The sequence below is a fragment of the Macadamia integrifolia genome, unplaced genomic scaffold (genome assembly GCF_013358625.1).
Source record: "Macadamia integrifolia cultivar HAES 741 unplaced genomic scaffold, SCU_Mint_v3 scaffold1815, whole genome shotgun sequence".
NCBI lineage: Eukaryota > Viridiplantae > Streptophyta > Magnoliopsida > Proteales > Proteaceae > Macadamia > Macadamia integrifolia.
Window position 1 is genome coordinate 97288 of NW_024868366.1, and position 22996 is coordinate 120283.

The 22996-nt window shown below is 39.1% G+C and overlaps 1 protein-coding gene and 1 pseudogene across 1 annotated transcript; both read right to left on the minus strand.

The window, feature by feature from the left end:
* Positions 1–3263: 3263 nt before the first annotated feature.
* Positions 3264–13587, minus strand: LOC122064908 (annotated as a pseudogene).
* An 8135-nt stretch (positions 13588–21722) lies between these two features.
* Positions 21723–22529, minus strand: LOC122064915 (UDP-glycosyltransferase 90A1-like). The gene has a single exon (XM_042628702.1). It carries the CDS (start codon positions 22527–22529, stop codon positions 21852–21854), a length of 678 nt encoding a protein of 225 aa, XP_042484636.1. The 3' UTR covers positions 21723–21851.
* Positions 22530–22996: the final 467 nt, after the last annotated feature.

Sequence of the window (22996 nt, forward strand, 5' to 3'; positions counted from 1 at the left end):
ATCGTTTTATCCCAATAAATCATCAACACCTTTCTACTTGTTTATCAATTTATTGGTTTGTTAATTTATTTTAATAAGAAATAGGGGTCATAAATCATACCAAACGGCTCTATTTATGTTTATCTAGTCAGATAAATTTAAATTTAAATTATATCAAAATAAGCCTAAGGAACGCACAAGGAATTTATCAAAAAAAAAAAGGCACAAGGTTTCTCCTTGTGTTAGGAGCTAATCCAGACTCATAGATGGGAGGGTGTCTACACATAGTGTATCAGAGTTCGGATCATGTCCTAACACAGGGACCATCCTTGTGTGTACATTAGCTGATGCATGGAAAACAAGAGCTGGCAACTTGAACTCTCTTTCGCTCTTTGTTCCTCTCTCTCTCTCTCTCTCTCTCTCTCTCTCTCTTCATTTTTTTTAAAAATTAATTCTCACTTCTCTTTCTTTCAATTCTTAAATTTTTTTTTTCTTATTTGGATAAAGATTGGATGTTCTTAATGAGTTTCACCAAAGAATTGGATTCCATATGAAGAGATTTTTATAAAAATATGCCAATTGACCCATTTACCCTTAGTGTTGAGCAATTTAAACATGTGTTCATTAATGGTCTAGTGCATGAATAACAATAATCGTTTTATCCCAATAAATCATCAACACCTCTCTACTTATTTATCAATTTATTGGTTTATTAATTTCTTTTAATGAGAAATAGGTGTCATAAATCATATCAAACGCCTTTATTTATGTTTATCTAGTCAAATAAATTTAAATTTAAATTACACCAAAAAGACCCTAAGGAACGTACAAGGATTGTCCTTGTGTTTGGAGCTAATCTAGACTCACAGATGGGAGGGTGTTTTCGCATAGTGTACTAGAGTCCGAATCATGTCCTGACATAAGGACCATCCTTGTGTGTACATTAGCTGATGCATGGAAAATGAGAGCCAATACCATTACTAGTTCAAAATGGGACACTGATACAATTTGACAATTTAGAGATATAGTGCCATAACGGCATTTGACAATTTGATGACAACAATAATTTGATGATTTAATGATATGATGCTGTTAAAACTTCCATTTTAAAACAAATTAGTTTGAAGTGGGGTGGCCTTTTGTAGCTCTTATATACATGATCATTTAGTCATCCACAATCGATGTGGGATTATCTCAATACTCTCCCTTATGTGTAGGCCTCTTATGGCTCTATTCTTGTGGATCGAGTAAGGAGCCCACGGAAGTTTAATACACCCGCTTTAATACCATGTTAAAACTTCTATCTTGAAACCAATTGGCTTGAAGTTGAGTGGACTCTTATGACTCTTATATATGATCTCGAGTCACTTAAAATCGATGTGGGACTTCTCAATAAATGTTATAGAGATCTGGCAACAAAGTGACGATTTAGCAATATACTGACTTAGTGATTTGAAAATATAGTGCCATGATAGCGTTTTTTGTAATTTAATAATATGGCATCATGGGGGCATTTGACAATTTGGCTCCGTTGTAGCAATTTAGTGCTTTAGTGATATGATGTTTTAGCGGTTTGCCACCATGATGGTGATTTAACGGTACGAAGATATGATGATTTAACGATTTGATAACATGCTAGTGATTTGGTAATTTAGCAATAAGCCTTCAATTTGGTTATAATAATGATTTAGAGCAATGGTGGCGATTTAGCTATATGAAAATTTGGAATATGACACATTATAGGTATCATGGACCTCCGCTTGAGATCGCGATATGGTGTGTAGCGTGTGTACACACGCTGGGATTCGATCATAATGAGATGAGATCGTATCCCTTGATCGTCAAATGCCAAGGGGGGAATACACGTTATGGATAAAAGGGAGTCGCCACCTAGAAAGGGTCTATGACCCATAAATGTCTCCCCCAATCAAGGGAGAGAGACTAATGACTCTGATGGATAAGGCTGGTTTGCACCAAGATTCTGGACATGTGTCAAGTGACAGACTGGGAAAGTGTTAAGCACCCAGTCTGCCCGGCCCTAAGGTCAGTCTCCTTTTGTTTGACCAAAGTTTATTTGTATCCTACTAACTAGTCTTAAATCTAGGTCACTGAAAACCCTAAACTAGGTATCTAAGCATGACATGTGAAAACCCTAAACCAAATGTATAAATTATGCTAACTAGGTTATGATGCAAATAATGAAATGATTACGCTAATTAAAATTAAAAACCATAAATGATTTAATTGATGTATTATGAGTCTTAGATTAAGCTAATGAAATAAGCCTAAACCTAGGATTAGTTTAGCAACTTATGAAACCCTAAATTAAATTAATTCGATTAATTGAGCCTGACCTAGATGGATGATTAATTACATTAAATGAATGCATTTTTACTAATCTACCTAATCTAGTATAGGAGGATTAAACTAAACCTAAAGTTTAATTAAATTAATTATGAAACCTAATTGCACTAATTATGTTTACCTTAAGCTAATCTAAGATGAGTTAAACATTTTTCAAAACCCTAGTTAAGCTAATGAGAAGAGAATCTTTTAACTAATTAAATGCAATGCTAATTATCTTCTAAATTAAATATGTCAAATGATTATTTCATGCTATACCTATATTATGTTAGAGTCTAAACGTTATATTAATTGAACCAATTAAATAATTAAAACAAACTAATTACGATAAAGAAAAACACTAGTAAAAAAATGATATATGAGTTTAAGTAATTAAACTAATCAAAGAAGCTAAATGGAATGATTAAAGAAAGCTAAACAAGCCAAACGAAGGGAAAGTTAGATGAATTGGAATACAAGTATATTAATTGCACTATTTTAAACAAGATCTGGTTTTTTTTATTGCATTTAAAGAAAGAGGGTGAAAAGCCCTAAAAAATAAGAAATTATAACACAAACCTATTCCCCAAATACATCCTAATGCTACGGGCCGATTTGAGGGGCCAGCCACGCCCTTGCTAGCATACGCCCTAGACTATGTCCCATACATTATTAAGAGGAAAATAAAATGAAAACCAAACCAAAAATGGATAAAAGAAAAATAAAGAATAAAAGGAGGGGAAGATTCCACATAAAAAATATAAATGAAATAACAAGTTGTGGGTATTACAAATATGGAGTATTTAATCAGCAAATTAAAGAAATAACCAAAAAATCAAGAAAATAAAAGAAGATTTATGGATTCAGCAGCAAGGAACAGAAGAGAAGGAGAAAATGAGAAGAAGAAGAAGAAGAAGAGAAAGAAGTTGTAGGTTTTTGGATTCAGCAGCATATATATTCGAAAGAAGAACATGATAACCAGCATGAGTAGGGTCTAAATTGAAAATTCTATCTGCAACTCTCTCTGCTAAATCCAGATTACTATAAATTCGACAAGTACCGAGCAAAGATCCGCAAATACTTGAATCAGGTTCAACTGGCATATTCTCTATAAGCTTCTCAGCTTCATAGAATCGTCCTGCACAGCCAAGAAGATCCACCATGCAAGCATAGTGCTTCAGCTCTGGCACAATTCTGAACTCCTAGCTCATTAATTCGAAGTACATCTGCCCTTCTCCTAACAAGCCAGAATGGCTGCAAGCAGAGAGAAGAGAAGTGAAGGTGACATGATTGGGATTCACACCTACTTCTACCATCTGCGAGAAAAGGCCAATTGCCTCTCTGCTTTGACCATGAATTCCGTAGCTCGCAATCATAGCATTCCAACAGACAACATCTTTCCCAATGGTTTGATCAAACAAAGAGCAGGCCAAATCCAGGCTCCCACATTTGGCATACATGTCCATCACTGCAATTGCAACCAAGATATCAAATTGAAAACTTGTCTGGATGGCATAATTATGAAACCACTCGCCTTTCCTAAGAACTCCTAGGTTACCACAAGCCAACAGTGTTGGGAATTATTTTACCATATTAAACATATGAATAGCCTTATAGTGTTTAGATTAAAAAAAAAAAAAAAAAAAAAAAAAACGGCGGTGAGTCATCTCTGGGTCACGTCGGAAACCCTACCGAGTTAACCCGGGGTGCAGTGGGTCAACTCATGACCAACTCTGTTTGACTCGGTCAAAGGTTGATCGGATCATTGACCAATTGTCCCGGATTTTGATCCGGAATCAATCGGCCTAAACCGAATTAGACCGGTTGGCTGAACCAGATTAGACCGGTTGGTTTGGGAAACTAGATTGATTTTGATCTATTTTTAGTTCTGTAACTTCAAATGGCTCGTACGGGCAAACGGTGAATAATTTTTCACCCTGGTTTTTTGCGTTGAGTCCAGTTTTTCGTGCTCTTCGTTTTGATATATTATGAACCTAGTTTTGATCAACTTTTATGGTTTGTTTTGTATAAGTTACAAGTATGGGTGGTTAATGATTCTTTATGATTTTTCTATTAATTGGAAGAAATAAAAGAAAATCAACTCATACATTACTTGCATATCAAAATATGAACTTGTTTATTTTTGGTAATGTAGTTCATGCTTTTGTTTATGAATATTTTTTATTCATGCTTAAACAATTCCACTTTTAGCTACCAGAATGAATTTGTAGACTATTACAATAAGATTGAGTGAAATCCACCAAAGTCGTAAAGTTCAACCTTATTGTAATAGAATACAAATCAAAGTCTTCTTTGTTTGAAAAGATAGAGAATAATGATTGGTAGCAAAGTTGCTAATGTTCACCCAAATGTGACATTATCAAAGAAATGTTAAAGTTAAAGCAAGTGAAAAACAGAATAGGGATTTCTCAACCTAGAAGATGTTGTCCATCCAAAGATGGCGGTACTTTTCAAAAGTTAGAAGAAGTCTCGCAGTAATTACAAAAACTTGAGTGGATCAGTATGTTTCAGACCCAAAGGTCAGGAATGTAGTTCCGGTTGACACTCTTGAAGTAATTGATAATTGAGCATTGTAATGTTTATTTTGTTAACAGTTACATGCTTGTTCATTTACATGTAAATTGATATTTAGTTCATGTTTAAATAACCCACAAATTTAAGCTGCCAGGTGTAGTTGTAAGCTATTGCAGTGGAATTGATGGAACCCACCAAAGTGGTAAAATCTAAGATTACTACAATAGGTTTACAACTCAAAGATTTTGTCTTATATTCAAAGACATAGAAAATTATCAATCCAAATCGCCTGGAAACATATATATAAGGAGTCGATATCATACCTGTGATCACATGAAATATACATTTCCTTATAGGTCATTTCTTGATCTAAAGATCAGCCTACCTTGAAAACCTCACAGGTAGAAAACTTTGATATTAATCAACACTTGGCAAACTACCATTTTCTTGAATTAATATCTTACTTTGGCATACTGCCTATGGCTAACTGCCACTTCCATGAATTTAGGTTAAATACCACCATAAATCATAAACTTTGACAAACCACCTGTGGTAAACCACCACTTCTTTGGACATAGGCTAAATATCACCATACATCACAAATTCTGACAAAATATCGTCAATTACCTTGGCTAAGCACTGCCAATAAATCTTAACAAGCACAGCCTTTAAACTTTGGCTTTTGCCACCATGATATCTTTGGTTAAATGAAATCATAAAACTCCTACTAACCAAGCATATAAAAAACCTCAATAACACCATTGTCAGAAAATATGGCTCTTGAGTACTTTGTCGATAAACTTGGATGACATCACCTTTGGGTAAATGTCACATTTACCTTGGGAAACACAATTGAACTGAATGTACCACTTTGGTGGGTTTCACTCATTCCTATCATGTTTTCCACATTAAAGATGAATATATGTACAGAAGTGTATGCTTTAATGTGTTTTTTACACAATCAGAGAAAACACAAACAAATGAAGCATAAATAATTCAGAGAACAGAATTTAAGATAAAATCAATTCAAAATTACTCCAAAGTCATTATAAACTTAATAGGGCAATAAAATTGTTCCTATTTCCCTTCAGTTGTGCTTTGTTCAGCAACAACACCTATTTGGGTTCCCTAAGAGGTAAAACCAGATCAAGTAACCCTAAAAATCTCAGGTATGAATCATACACACCAAATAACCGGGCTAGAAAATTTAATATATACACCTAGCAGATAAACTACATAACAAATGTACATCTAGCAGATAAAATACACAAGAGTCACAACCGTAACTACATTCCTATCATTTGGGCTAAGAATGTACTGGTCCTCTTATAAATCTAAATTTACTGTGAAAATACAATTACTTTTATCACATGTGGATTTAGAAACCTCTAAGTTATAGTCCTTTCCATACATGTATTTTCTTTAACTTAGGTGACATCACCTTTGGGCAAATGTCACCAACTTTGCTGCGCTTGAAAAAACTATGAAATAATAGGATGTGCCACTTTGGTGGATTCCATCCAATCCTTTCATAGTTTCCTACAAATATACTATGCCGCATAAAATGTACGGAAGCTCACACCCAGTTTAATTCTAATATACTTATCCATCATAGGGTGTTTCAAACAAAACATTCAAGTACAAAATGATATGAATATGAATTTACTATATATTTCAGCCATAAATAATTCTTCAATATCATGATAATAATAAATCAATGCAAAACTTCAAATAATTCTTTTGCATGAAAAACAATATAGTACACTGAATTTATTCTCCCACGAGCAACCTAGTATACCGAATTTATTCTCCCACTGGTCGAGCCACATAAAACAGCTGAAGATCTATACTTTTGTTCTCCCACTTGGTTCGACCAGTCATAAATTAATCCATTTATTGGAGAACACAATTCGTTAAGTATGACATACATATAAACTTGTTCACATAGGCCCAAAAACAAAAGAAACCAAACATTTATCAATTAATGTTCATAAATAGGTTTTCAGAGAACAATGGCAGTGTTTGAGAACTTGGTATTGGATTGATCAAAATCGACACTAATCCAACCCAATCAATCCGATTTGATCCAATCAGAATATAAAAAATAACATATTAAATAAACCTATAACCTATGGTCATAGTGGATGAAACCCTTATCCACCCTATTACCATTGATCAACTGTCCAATACCTTTTAGGGCAAAAAAAACTTTGCTTTAAAAGCATAATACCAAACTATTGATTTGGTTCTCCTAATATAGAAAACTAGGTCTTTGAGACATATGTAGACCTCTATATTCTCAAGCCACTTTTAAAGACATTAGCTTAATGGTTCAACTCAAAGAAGAATAATCCATTCGATATTTAATTAATGTATGTAACATCAATAAAAACCAATATTACATCATTAACCATTAAACATAACCAAAGTGTCAACTGAACTACAATCTCAACCTTTAGGTCTGGAATGCACTAGTCCACTCAAAAACTACAATGACCGTGGGAGCTCTTCAACTTCGAAAATTACTATCACTTTTGGATGCATAACAACTTCTAGGTTAAGGTCTGCCTAGAGTACACTTGCATTTATGATTATCTTTGATAATGTCGCCTTTGGGCAAACATTACCTAATTCCTGCTGATAATTTTCTATGTCTTTGAATATAAGACAAAATCTTTGAGTTGTACACCTATTGCAGTAATCTTAGATTTTACCACTTTGGTGGGTTCCATCAATTCCACTGCAATAACTTACAACTACACCTGGCAGCTTAAATTTGTGGGTTATTTAAACATGAACTAAATATCAATTTACATGTAAAAGAACAAGCATGTTACTGTTAACAAAATAAAACATTACAATGCTCAATTATCAATTACTTCAAGAGTGTCAACCGGAACTACATTCCTGACCTTTGGGTCTGAAACATACTGATCCACTCAAGTTTCTGCAATTACTGCGAGACTTCTTCTAACTTTCAAAAAGTACCGCCATCTTTGGATGGACAACATCTTATAGGTTGAGAAATCCCTATTCTGTTTTTCACTTGCTTTAACTTTAACCTTTCTTTGATAATGTCACCTTTGGGTGAACATTAGCAACTTTGCTACCAATCATTATTCTCTGTCTTTTCAAACAAAGAAGATTTTGATTTGTATTCTATTACAATAAGGTTGAACTTTACCACTTTGGTGGATTCCACCCAATCTTATTGTAATAGTCTACAAATTCATTCCGGTAGCTAAAAGTGGGATTGTTTAAGCATGCTTGCTTTAACTTTAACCTTTCTTTGATAATGTCACATTTGGGTGAATATTAGCAACTTTGCTACCAATCATTATTCTCTGTCTTTTCAAACAAAGAAGACTTTGATTTGTATTCTATTACAATAAGGTTGAACTTTACCATTTTGGTGGATTCCACCCAATCTTATTGTAATAGTCTACAAATTCATTCCGGTAGCTAAAAGTGAGATTGTTTAAGCATGAATAAAAAATATTCATAAACAAAAGCATGAACTACATTACCAAGAATAAATAAGTTCATATTCTGATATGCAAGTAATGTATGAGTTGATTTTCTTTTATTTCTTTCAATTAATAGGAAATCATAAAGAATCATTAACCACCCATACTTGTAACTTATACAAAACAAACCATAAAAGTTGATCAAAACTAGGCTCATAATATATCAAAACGAAGAGCACGAAAAACTGGACTCAATGCAAAAACCAGGGTGACCGTTTGCCCGTACGAGCCATTTGAAGTTGCAGAACTAAAAATAGATCAAAATCAATCTAGTTTCCTAAACCAACTGGTTCGGCCAACCGGTCTAATCCGGTTCGGGCATATTGATTCTGGGTCAAAATCTGGGTCAATTGGTCAATGATCCGGTTAACCTTTGATTGAGTCAAACAGAGTTGGTCATGAGTTGACCCACTGCATCCCGGGTTAACTCGGTAGGGTTTCCGAGGTGACCTGGAGATGACTCGCCGCCTTTTTTTTTTTTTAATTAAAATTTTTTTGTCTTTCTCCTCTGGCATCCGATTTCCGATGGCACGTGCCGGCGCGTCCAAAGGTTTCTGATGACTTGCGGCATGCCATCGAGACCGCCTTTTCGTGCTCTACAACTTTCGTGAAGAAAGTTTTCCCATATGGGATATTTAAGTAATGGTAAAATTATGATTTTCATGATTTGGGACACAAACCCTATACAAAATCAATTTTCCTTGACTCTAACACTGTAAGGGTTGGCTCTGATACCAATTGTTGGGATTCTTTTACCATATTAAACATATGAATAACCTTATAGTGTTTAGAATACAAGAATCATCAACAAATCATAAAAGATTAATCATGGGTGTAGTCCCTAAACCCAGAACAATAAAGTATCACATCTTAAAATACATAACCATATAGATTTACTATATCTATAATAATCAATGGGACAATCATGACATGAATCATAAATGGGAATAAAGAAGTACCTGTGTCCCATGAAACCTCTGTCCCATGTGGTTAAACATTACTCCCATGAAGATGATAATAACGAACTACGCAAGTGGAGTCCTTCTACTGAGATCTTCTGCAGCCTCTTACTCTAGGGTTTCCTCTCTTTTTGTGCACTTGCTCTTGTGAGAAAGCCGTGATCCCAAAACCAATAAGGCATTAAGTAAAGTAATGGTTGCACTGACCGTCAGTATTCTATTTATAATAGAATCCCTAAAACCCTATTCCACTCTCACAATGGAAAGAGCTAGGAGTTTCCTAATCAGAGTGGGTCTATAATTGCTTGGGCCCAATGGATCAATCGGTATTAGTTAAGCCCACATAAAAATCCTAACAAACAGAACGCTCAAGAAACTCACCCGGTTGGGTTTCACCATTGAAAATCGCATGAGATCAAAAAAATCCAAAGTCTCACTATTGTAACCATTGTGGGCATATTCGGAAATCATGGAAGTCCACGAAACCAAGTCTCTCACCCCCATTCTATCAAACACCAAACGGGAAATTTCAACTTCACCACATTTCGTATACATATCGACCAAAGCAGTATTAATAAAGAGATCATTACTGCACTCGCAACAAATCAGGTGCTGGTGTATTAGTTTCCCCATATGCAAATTGGATAATCCAGCACAAGATTTGAGAGCGAAAGGGAAAGCAAACTTCTCGGGTCTGAGATCGGAATGGAACATCTTGGCATACAATTTCAAGGACTTGACAAACCGGGCTTGAGTGGCAAAACCCCTTATGATGATATTCCATAGGAAGCTACCTGGGCTGAGTGTCTGCTGGAATATAAGATTTGCAGAGTCGATGCAGCCGAAGGAAACAAACAAGGTGGCAATTCTGGTAGATAATTGAGAGTCGTGTTGGAGCCCGTAAAGGAGCAACTTGGAATTAACTTGTTTGAGATGGTTTAGTTGGGAGCATCCTTGCAATAAAGATGATGTTTTGACTACAATGAGATTACTGGTTCTGTTATTGTAGAGGAAGAACGCGATTCGGTTTGAAGGAGAAAAGAAGAGAGGAAGAAGAGATAAAGAAAAGAGAGAAAGGTTAGGGCTGAGATCCTAATCTAAGGGTCTAGATTAAAAGAACAAAAAACAATTTAAAAGAATCAAATCTACTTAAGTAAACATGTTAAAAAAAAACCAATTAAACCTAATTAATCTAAAAGAATCAATTAAACCTAAATACCTTTAATTGGACCGGAATAAATCAATTCACATCTAATAAACTGCAATGAACCAAACTGAAACTAATTAAACATAATTAATCTAAATAAATCAATTATTAATGAATTAGAAAATAATCTATTAAATTAAACTAATTCTAAATTGCTATTGGGAAAAAAAAAAAAGAAAAAATAAATAAATACCTTAAACCCGGCTTTAATCAAGAAACAAGGGGAGATAACCCTTGTGCTTCAAGCCCCAAAATCAAACCGAACTAGACTAGGTCTCTTGACTCAAGGAAGGATTACACATTCAAATTTTATACTGGGAGAGATCTTTACTTAGAGAGAGAGAATTAGTAAAAACCTTCATGGGGCCATATTTCTTCTTCCAAATTTTCTTCTCCCCTTGGAAGAGAGGAAGGGCTATTCTTATAGCCTTGGGACTTGAGACAATTCTCTCTTATTTCTGATGTGGGACTAAAAAATTAGAGAGAATTGTCCAAAAAAGCTTGCTTTTGGACAAAGGGGTTTGTGCGTCATGTGGCACTCTTTGGTTGCTCAGAATGGAATTTGATACCGAACTTTGGAGTCAACTTTTAGGGGTCATATCTTTCAAATCGTTTATTAGAATTCGACGTGTAATATGTCATTAGAAAGCTCAGTCTGAGCACTATCCAATGATATGAGACACAATTGTAGTCTTGACTGGGAACCTTTACAAAAATATGCATAAAGTAGGGACCCAGATCATATAATGGAAGAGAAAATCAGGCGTTGATTCGCATAATTCTCGCATCAAAGTGTAATGTCCGACTTGAGGGGACAGACAACAATAATCCACAACATCAAATTCTAATTTTTGAAAACATTTTCTGTTGGAAGTTTATACGAAAAAAATGGTCATTTTCTACTCTAAGTTTGAAAATTCTCCAAGTCTAAAATATCCAACATGTAATTCTTCATATTGTCATCATTCCCGAGGGTGACAAAATTCGGTGTCTACAGATTGCCCCTCTTTGACCGAGAGCTGTGTAACGGTCGAAAGACAAAGAAAAGAACACACCATTTTATCACCAAGAGCAATATACTGCCGACATCCAGCTCAAGGATGGCGGAGGTGCAAATGCAAATGCAAAACGAGCGATAAGACCAAAGGTAGGAAATTTCGATCGATGACACATGCAAAATCAGGTAGCGTGTGGATGCTACTTTGATTGAAAACCTTCTGCGGTTGGTCAATACAGAGGTAATGCCCAAACAGTGTGATGCCAAAAATTTGAGTTTCTAGTCGCGTGGCTGTCAACCTTGGGATTCTCTCCAGGGGTGATTGTCCTCGCACAGCGGTGCTCAGTTGGGATCAACAATGGTGCTCGATTGTGATCCTAAAGACTCTCAAAATGTTAGTGCGGATTGTCTGTATTGGCAGTCGTGCAAGACTATGAACCTTGGGATTCTCTGCAGGGGATGATCATCCTCGCACAGCGGTGCTCAGCTGGGATCAACAATGGTGCTTGGTTGTGATCCTAAGGATTCTCAGAAAGTTGGTGTGGATAGTCCTCGCACAGCGGTGCTCAGCTGGGATCGATAGCGGTGTTCATCTATGATCCTAAGGATTCTCAAAAAGTTGGTGTGGATAGTCCTCACGCAGCGGTGCTCAGCTATAATCTTAAGGATTCTCAAAAAGTTGGTGTGGATAGTCCTCGCGCAGCGGTGCTCAGCTGGGATCGATAGCGGTGCTCAACTATGATCCTAAGGATTCTCGACAAATTGTTGCGGATAGTCCACCTTGGCAGTCATGCACGACTATGAACCTTGGGATTCTCTGCAGGGGATGATCATCCTCGCACAGCGGTGCTCAGCTGGGATCAACAACGGTGCTCGGTTGTGATCCTGAGGATTCTCACGAAATTGGTGTCGACGATGTGTTTGGTTATGCACCTATATTAGAATTAGCAAAGGAAAACTTGGGAGATTCTGGATCTCAAATAGCTGAATAAGGACATGAAGCTTAGCAAAGTTAGTAACAAACAACTACATTGAATTTAAGAGATCGCAATGGTGTTCGAGATGCCATCACATGCCGAATCCATGAGAGGCCTAGATCCGAAAGCCAAGGGGCTTGGAAAGAGCACCATCATACGAAGGTTAGTGGTTAGTAAAAATGCACAAAGCCCATATGTTCATGAAGGAGAATGTTGCTAGTAGATTGATCATCATAAAGGACAAAGTCTTTTCATTGAAAGGAAAAAAAATGGTGCCACGGCTACTACAAGTTTTGAAAAGCAGAAAGGTGGGGAACGACTCCTCAGTAAATGCTGCCCAGACCAAAAGATCTTCAATTTAACAACCTTAACCTAGGCGAGCCAAATGGTTCCACGAGGCTGCAATGGAATTCACCAAACCTTCTGTTAAAGCCTCTGTGATAGGCGCGGTACCCACATCCCCTAGAGCACCCTGAGGTAAACCGAATTGACACATGAAGCGAGCCGGTATGTAGAAGGAGGTATGGGATATGCCTAACAACCTGACATAGTCACAGCCAGAAGTGTGTAAAACAGGGTTCCGAATTGACCACCAATGGACTTCCCACCTGATGCTTCGCTCCATGAGGGCTCCCAGTCGCTCAAGCCAATTTGTTGCATCGTGGTAGTTAAAGGTCTGAATTCACTTGAAATACTGAAACGGTTCCAAATGAGCTGTAACCAAAGGTTGGACCAATTGAAGGCGCTCGACTAACTATACCTGGAGGAGGGCGAAGCACCCATTAAAGTCACTGGTGTGAAAATTTTGACGACCGGTCATAATATCAAGTCCTCTCAAAGTCTCTGCCAAAACAGTAGGGATAATGTCGCAACCTTGTCTCAACTGCCGGATGACGTTGATGATAATGGGTAAGCCTCCACACTTGGGGGAGTGCAACAGATAACAAGCGATCATGCAGAAAAGGAAAGCATTCCTTCGATGCACCCTAAAGCTTTCAGTATTTGATGGAAGTGGGGCAAACTTCTGGATAACAGCATAAAGATTGATTCGATCACTTGCCATGAATCGCCTCGCCTCTTTAGCACTCCAACCGAAAAATTCTCAAATTTCTATCGAGTTAACGGGTTGCAGTGTTGGGGGAAAAACATCTCCCTGATGATTGTAAACAAGACAAGCTCGAAATTCTTCCAGAGTAGGGCAAATTTCCATAGTTCCGAATCGAAAAACATGAAGTTCTCGGATCCAGAAATGAGATGCCTCATGTATCAAAGCATGACATGGACTGATGCGCTGGAGCTGAAAGAGTGCATAAAGGTGCACTTCTTCAAGGACTTCAGGGTCGTCGTCCCTCATTGCTACCATCCATCGGTGGAAAGCAACATCCATGATAATAATGGGAGCAACAAAACACAACTCGGATTTCCTGGGTACATCATAAAATGTAAGTTAAGGAAAGGACCAACTTACAGGAAAATATCATATGACACATCCACCAAAAGTATACTGATTTTTTTTTCACTTGTCATTTGCAAAAGCTAAGAACCCTTTGAGCCAATTTAAAAAATGTAAGATTGGTCTCTCAGATGACCGCAATCATGTCTGGGCCCAAACCCTAAACTAAAACAGATGTTAAGACACACATACCGAAGGAAACTAACCCGATGGTTCTGCCACGGGTAGAGTAAGGATACTACTTTGGATAGCGACCTCACGAGAGGGATCACGCTGACTAAAGAAAAAGTTAAGCTAAAAGAGGGGCTATTGAAAACTCTTGGGAACCGTCGAATAGGAGAATGGTAGATGGAGTCTTCGAGCCAGATCAAGACAATTATTTGCAAGGATGACGAGTTCACGGGAGAAATCACGTCAATCAAAATAGTCATTTTGAAAAAAAGGACTAAAGATGAAAACTCTTTGGAATGCGCCAAATTTGAGAGACGGTGGGAAGAGTTCTTAGTCGGACTCGATCACCCCTGATGATAAGAGTAGCGAGAAGCCATTTGTCTGAAAGGGGAAAGGGATAGCTAAAAATGGAAAATTAGGTCCAACCCGCTATGAGGTGTGGTGAAAATTGACCAAGCTCGATTTTGACTTTCAAGCTGCCCACGTATCCTAAAAATTTAGGAATTAGGTCGAGCGTAGTTCATGCCTCAAAGGCAATTTTCCTCCATTACATTCCCTCTTTTTTTTTTTTAATGCGGAGGCTAAACATAATAATTTTTTAGCTGATCTAAGTTGGTCAGGTACTACAGTTCTTGACCATCAAAATCTACAAGGCGTATTGCCTTCCCCGAGAGGATTTCCTTCACCGCAAAACAGCCACTCCAGTGTGGCCTAAACTTGCCCCTTGGGTCATGAATGGGTGCTCTCTGCTCCTTTAAAACCAAATCTCCAACTTCCAAGGAACGTGGGTGGACTTTTTTTGTTGAAATCCCTTGCAACTCGCAGTTGGTACTTCTTCATTTCGTCCATTGCCTTATCCTTTTTTCATCAATGAGGTTCAAATCCTTGTACCTTGACTTGAGCCAATCCACTTCTGGAATCTGACTCTCCATGAGGATTCTAAGAGAGGGGACCTCTAGCTCAACCGGGAGGACTGCTTCCATCCCATATACTAAAAAGTACAGAGTTGCCCCAGTTGGAGTTCTAATAGAAGTCTGATAAGCCCATAAGGCATAAGGTAATTTGTCAGCCCAATCATTGTTCCTATCAGCCATCTTCTGGAGTATGACCTTCATGTTTTTGTTTGCCTCTTCAACTGCTCCATTGGTTTGAGGGCGATAAGGAGAAGACCTGTGCCTTGCAATCCTGAATTGGTCACACAACTCCTGTGCCTTGCCCCTAAAATGTTGACCTTGGTCAGAAATCACCTCATGGGGCATCCCATGTCGGGAAATGATATGTTCTTGCAAAAACTTGGCTACCTTTGTCGCTGTGAGTTTTTCGTATGACTGAGCCTCTACCCATTTGGTGAAGTAATCAATAGCTACCAACACAAACTCGTGCCCATTCGAAGCTTTGGGGTTAATTTTTCCGATCACATCGATACCCCAAGTGGAAAAAGGCCATGGAGAACTCAAAATGTTCAATTCTATTGGGGGCACATGGATGAGGTTGGCAAAAATCTGACATTTATGGCACTTCTTCACAAATTCTGTGGAATCGACTTCTAGTGTATTCCAAAAATACCCTAAGCGGAGAATTTTCTTAGCCAACATACGGGCATTAATGTGAGGGCCATAGATTCCCTGATGTACTTGCTCCAAGATTGTCTATGCTTGATCTTCATCCACGCACACCAGTTGTACACCATCAACAGATCGCTTGTATAAAATATCTTCATGTAATATGAATTGGGTGGCATAATGCCTCAGGAACCTTTTATCTCCTTGGGTAGCATCTGCAGGGTACTTCCCCTCTCTGATAAAATCCAAAATATGGGCAAACTAAGGCCTACCATCTACTGTCAGGGCATTGACGAAGCCTTGATGTGAAGGATGATCTCTCCGATCTATAATGAATGGTTGTATTTGCTAAATCAACCATCGATGCGAGAGTAGCCAAAGCATCGGCAAACCTGTTATTGTCCCTCTGGAAATAGTCAAAACTAAATTCTGCGAACTGCTTCATTAGAGACTCTACACACCCTTGGTATGGTTTTAACTTTTCCTCCTTTGTTTTCCACTTACCTTGGACTTGGCATATGACAATCGACGAATCTCCGTATACTTCCCATCTTTTGACCCCAATAGAGATGGCTGCTTTCAATCCCATGAGGCAAGCTTCATACTTGGCCATGTTGTTGGTGCACTCAAAGTCCAACCTATATTCCATGGGCATGTTCGACCCTTCAAGAGTTATAAGTAGAACTCCGACTTCACAACCTTTGTGATTGGCGGCTCCATCAAAGAACATTTGCCAAATGCCAACCTCATTTTCAACCTCAACAGAAACTACATCTTCATCTGGAAATATGTCATTCAAAGGCCTTGTATCAACAACTGGATGTGCGGATAGGTGTTCAGCGATGACACTACCCTTGATGGACTTCTGGGTGACATACACAATGTCGAACTCCGCTAAGAGCAATAACCAACGTGCTAATCTGCTTGTCAACGCGGGTTTCTCAAAAAGATACTTGATGGGATCCATTCTGGATACCAAAAAGACTGAATAGGTCAACATGTAATGTCTCAACCTCCTTGTTGCCCAAACCAAAGCTGCACAAGTCTTCTCCAGGGTTGTGTACCTTGTGTCATAGTCTGTGAACTTCTTACTAAGGTAATAAATTGCTTGCTCTGTATGCCCATCTAGACCATGCTGAGCCACCATCGATCCCATGGAGGTTTCTAATACAGAGAGATACAACAACAATGGCCTTTCTGAAGTAGAGGGAATGAGGATTGGTGGGTTTACCAGGTAGCTCTTGATGCGATCAAAAGCCAATTGGCATTGAGGATTCCACCTCTTAGGTTGATCCTTTTTCAATAATTTAAAGGTGAGTTCACATATGTCTGTCAGTTGAGAAATGAACCGACTAATGTATTGGATCCTTCCTAAAAACCCTCGAATTTCCTTCTCCTTTTGAGGAGGTGACATTTCTGTTATCACTTTGATTTTGGATGGGTCAATCTCAATGCCTCTCTCACTTACCATGAACCCCAAAAGCATACTGCCTGTCACCCCAAATACACATTTTTGTGGGTTCATTCTCAGTTTGAACTCCTTGATCCTCTCAAAGAAAACCCTCAAAGCCTTAAAGTGCCCTTCTCGATTAATCGACTTGACAATCCTGTCATCCACATACACCTCCACCTCTTTGTGTATCAAATCATGCAAGATAGTGGTGGCGGCCCTTTGGTAGGTAGCACCGGCATTCTTCAGACCAAAAGGCATCACCCTGTATCTATAAGTGCCCCAACCCGTAGTGAAAGACATCTTGTCTTTATCTTTGGGATTAATTTGGATCTGATTGTAACCAGAAAACCCATCCATGAATGATAGAAGCGCAAGCCCCGCAGTATTATCCACTAAAAGATCGATGTGTGGTAAGGGAAAATTATCTTTGGTGCTCGCCCTATTAATGTCCCTATAATCCACACATACCCTGATCCGACCATCCTTCTTTGGTACAACTATGACATTTGCCAACCATTCGGTATACCTCATTACTTCAATGAACCCTACATTGAGTTGCTTGGCAATCTCCTCTTTTACCATCAAAGCCCAATCCAGACACATGCGCCGAATCTTTTGTTGGAACGGCTTTGCATCAGAGAAAAGTGGGAGATCATGTTGAACTATGCTGGCATCAATACCGGGCATATCAGCGTATGACCAAGCAAACACCTCCTCAAATTCTTTTAAGAACTCGATTAATTGGGTTTTCTCTTGCTCATCAAAGGACATGCCAAGTCTAACCTCCCAGGGATCATGTTCTAACCCCAAATTTATCAGCCTGAAATCCTCACAGACAGGTTTGGCCTTCTTTTCCTTTAAAGCTTTCAATGATTTGAGAAATTCAGGCGATAGGTCATCGCAACATTCATCATCAGGAGATGGAGGGGATAGGGAAGAGGAAGAAGCAATATACTCGGAAGAATTCATTTCATTAATAACTGGGACAATTACATCAGACTTAGCTCCGATTGGAATCGACACTGCATAAGTGGAAATACCTTCTCCGATATGGAGAGAAACAGAAGGAGAAACAACTAGTGGACTGCCTACAAACTTAAAGGACTTAGGCCCAGACATGGCCGACTCTTCAGGTACAAATTTCAGCTCCTCAGGGTAAACAAACTCATCCAAACAGCTCCAGTTAGGAATGACACCCTCAGCACGATGAATCAACAAGTGGGGTGAAGGTGTCTCAGATTCATTGGTCCCACCAATCATCATAATCTCCTCATCGAAGAGACCGCTAACATCTAGGTCTTCCTCTGTGTGTCCCTGTTGGACCTGTTCAAAATGCTTCAGTAAGTAATGTTCTAACTTAGCGCAATCAATTACGTAATCAAAGAAGATCTCAAAGCCTGGTAGCCTCTCCCCTGAAAACACATCTAACCATGGTTCTGGAAATCCGTAGTAGAAGAAATATTGCCCTTCTTTGATGAAATAACCATTCAGAGTTTTGAAATAGGGAGTCACATTGACGGTCTTAGATCCATCTTCCATGTTGTTCCACTTCGAAACCTTGACTAGCTCAGCCTTGACGGTCTTGTTCTGCTGATAACTTGCCTCTGTTGCCTTTCCTTCAGAACTTTCCTCGTTGCTAAGCATATGGATCAAATTCTTCCCCTCATTCTTGTATTTCAACCCTTCATATCTCTCGAAATTTCTGTCATATTTTTGCTTCTTGGATGCTATCTTTTGTTGGTCCTCCTCTGTCATAACATAACCAAGGCCAAAGCGTTGTGTGTTCACATTCAGAGATAAAATATCTGGGTCACCCTGTTGTCGCACCCCTAGGCCCATGCCTAGAAAATACTTCATTTTAAGAAGCATGTTGGTTACTCCGGGGTTGGTTATGTTAAACTTTGTCAAAGCAAATCTCTCTCCTAGTGAACTAGGCCCCAAAGTTGCATTGATACTGCCCAACTCAAAACCTCCCAAACGAACTTCAGATGTCTCACCATTGTTATTTTCCCCCACATCAACGGATGCCATCATGCTGACCAAGTCAGGATCTGCCAAGATAGTGATCACCTGCCATTTGAACACAAATTTTATCTTTTGGTGAAGGGAAGAGGAAACTGCCCCAGCCTTGTGCAACCATGGACGGCCTAAAATCATATTGAAAGACGCAGGAATATCGATAACTTGGAAGTCTACCTCAAATTCTACCAGTCCAACTACTATCACCACAGTGAAAATTCCCAACACGCTCCTCCTGGTGTTGTCATAAGCTCGAACACATTGACTAGATGGCTTCATCTTGGCTTCATCAAATCCCAAATGTTTAAAGGTCCTGAGAGGGAAAACATTCAACGTCGACCTATTGTCTACCAATACTTGGGGAATTCGACATCCTCTACAATCAATGGTTTTGTGTAAAGCCCTTGTGTGGTTCGAAACTTCAAGAGGGAGATCAGGATCTGCAAACATCAATGAATTCACTGCATACACGGCTCCTACTAGGCTCGCTAGTTGTGCCGGATCGGTCCCAATTAGAACTTGGATGCTTGCCAGAGATTTCAACACTGCTTCCCTGTGGGTAGGAGAGGCCATGAGCAAGCCCCAAATGGATATATTTGCTTGGGTCTTCTGCAACTGTCTCAATACTTGATTCTCCGATTTAATCAACTTATTTTTCAGTCCCTGATCTTTTGGCCTTGCTGGTGGTTTTGTAAGTCCTGCTAACTTGTAGTTCTTCCCACTTCGAGTTTCTGCTATTATCTCACCCGGAATGTAGAATTCTACCTCATCCTCAGACTCTGAAAACCTTTGCTTTGCCTGCAACCCTTCCCCAGGGATAATGATATCATAATCCTCATTGGCTTCAAGTTTGACTGCATTTAGCTCCAAACCAAGATTTGGTGTGTAAGTCTCAAAATCAGATTCATCATACAGGCCATTGATCTCATCTTCCTTCAACTCTGACTCTACAGGCTCTTTTAAACTAGAAGTGACAACATCACCCAGAAGGGGGAAAGTAAATCCGCTAAGATCTCCAACGTTGGTCACCTCTGCTTGGCTACTCTTCACTGATAGAAAAATGATAAGGGAGGTCGGGTCAAAATTTCCTAAATCTTCCTGTAAGGCGTTAACTGTTTGATGCTGAGGAAGGGGATTTATGGCAACATTGGGTCGTTTGACCCAGATTTCAAACTTCTTTGCATCAAGCAAATCTTGGATTGCTAAGTGAACACCCCATCAAAGGAGAAGTCGACAACACTCTGGTATCTCTATTATATAATTTATTGTAACTAATCTGAGAAAACTTTGTCTGCATGTTTAATTTTATAAGTCTTAGCTAATTAACTATCCCACCAAGACATTATTACTATCTCTGATTTGTTGACTACAGGTTAGCCATCTTACTTGATTATGAGGAAATTTAGGTCATCAAATTTAAAATGTGCACTCCATGTAGGCCATTTCTTCATTTTATTTTTATATATGGCATGGTCCAATGGCCTATTCCAAAAGTAATTCAGTTTTTGAAGGAAAACGTTTTCTGGTCTAACTGGTTTAGGGATATTTTCTAATCTTGGGCATTATTTATCTCAAATGGAATAGTGATCATGTGACAAATTTGACCATTGACTATTTTGGAGATGGTTTAGATTTTTGGACTTAGATTCAATCAGATACCTCTTTATATTTACCTATATTCTTCCATGTATGCCAATCCACCATCTTAGAGGTATGTATACCTTTTCGATATTTTTATATTTTTTAATACTTTATTTTACAACTTGGAAAACAGTATTTGGGCTGTGAGGAAATGAGTCCAACTACAAATTATACCAACCTGAATACCATATAGTCTTTGACCGATCAATGATCGAGAGGTTGTACCTCAACCCCATTAGCAAGCGCACGAGCCAACCTCTTCGACCAGCAATAGGGGCTCTTGACCTCACCATCTATTTGCGCATGAGATCCTCACACCCATAATCAACTTAAACCCTAACCAAGGTAGTTAGCTAAGGTTAGGCGATTATCTAACCCTCGAACCCACTACAATTAAGTTAACTGTTACAGGACCTTACTGTGGTCAGGTTAGCCGTTACGACAATCAACCCAGGTTGAGTTAACCGTTATAGCTGAGAGTCTTACTCTTAAGTGACTCGGGCTCTCCTTATTGGTCTAGGGTTTCTGGCATGCTCACGCAGGTCCTCGTCCTATTGGAGAGAATATCCTTCGTCGTGATTGAACCACGACGAAGGATATAAAAAATACTCAGCTAGGTTTACAGGTAAAACTCTCAATCGACTAAATACCCTATGTAAGAATGAGAATATCATGACCTAACTTTAGCATCGGAACCTCCTCCTAAAGCTCTCTCTGAACCAGTTTTTGATCTGTGTTGTACAGATTCACGTCACAGGAATCGTGCAACAGATCAAGTTTGCTTAATTTTGGTTAGTTGGATTGTTTACATTTTATCATAATATGAAGCTTATAGTTTTTGCAAGTTGAAGACAAAGAGAACTGTTAGTTGCATGTTCTAAAATATAAATCCATGTGAGTAGAGAGTAACGCACGGTTTTTAATTATTTTTTAAAACATGGGGATATGCTATACCATCATACCGAGGCATGCACAGATAGAAGAAATATGTCAGAAAACATAAAAACCATATTAAAAACGGCCTTAGACTAGTGAAGTACCGAACCGCTTGTAAGACTAGAGCCTTGAAGCTCTAGTTGGTCTAGTAGCCGGCTCAAGTTCTCATAAGATGAACCACCCTCCTGAACCGACTTCCGGGCCACTCGGCTCAACTCCTTGACCCTCTCTCTCGCGTTCTTCCCCTCCTCTCCTCTCATCAACTCCCTCACACCTTCACTGATTGCCTCCCTCCCTACAATTCCTTCAGGCCCCACCCTCGCAACACTCAGCCCTGCACCCAACCCATCCACAAAAAACTTAGCATTGAAAAACTGGTCCGCTATCATGGGCCAGGCCAGAACCGGAACACCCTCGGATATACTTTCCAGAACTGAATTCCAACCGCAGTGGCTCAAGAACCCGGCGGTAGCACGGTTTGCAAGGATCTGCCGTTGGTCGACCCACTCCTTCATTATCAAACCCCTACACTTCACCCTCTCTTCCAAACCATTAGGTGTGGACCAAGCCTTGGACCTCACGACCCATATGAAAGGATGACCCGACATCTCCAACCCAAAAGCAACCTCATCCAGCTGGGCATCCGACAGATCAGCCTGTGTCCCGAATGCCACGTAGATCACTGATTCCTGCATGGCTTGCTCGGCGAGCCACTTTGTGCACATGGTATTTTCCGGTTGGACCGGTTCAGCCGGTGGGTCATAGAGCATGAGTGGACCAACGCACCATGATTTGGCTCCATTAACAAAGAAAGACTCAATTTGAGTCACTCAAAGGTAGGCACATGAGGCCCTTCTATCTCCATGAAGCTGTTCACGATCACCCCCCAGCTATCCACTTCGTGCTGAGAGGCCTCTGATACGGCTTTTGAAAATGAGTTGTCGTGGTCCGGTGACCAGAGCATCTCCGGCACATCGGACCGAGTCAAAGTGAAGGGGAGTTGATCAAAACCGGGCAACTTTAGGGGTTCAGTATCGGATGAGACATGAAGGTGGGGCGTGTGCACCCATACGGTTTTGCTCATGGCCAATGAAAACACACCCATACCATGGAAGACGAGGCGAGGAACATTGAATCGGTGACAGATCGGGAAAGTCCAACCGAGGAAGAAATCGGAGATGACACAGAGAGGGAGATCATTGGATCGAGACATGTGTTGGAGGAGTTGATGGAAGGG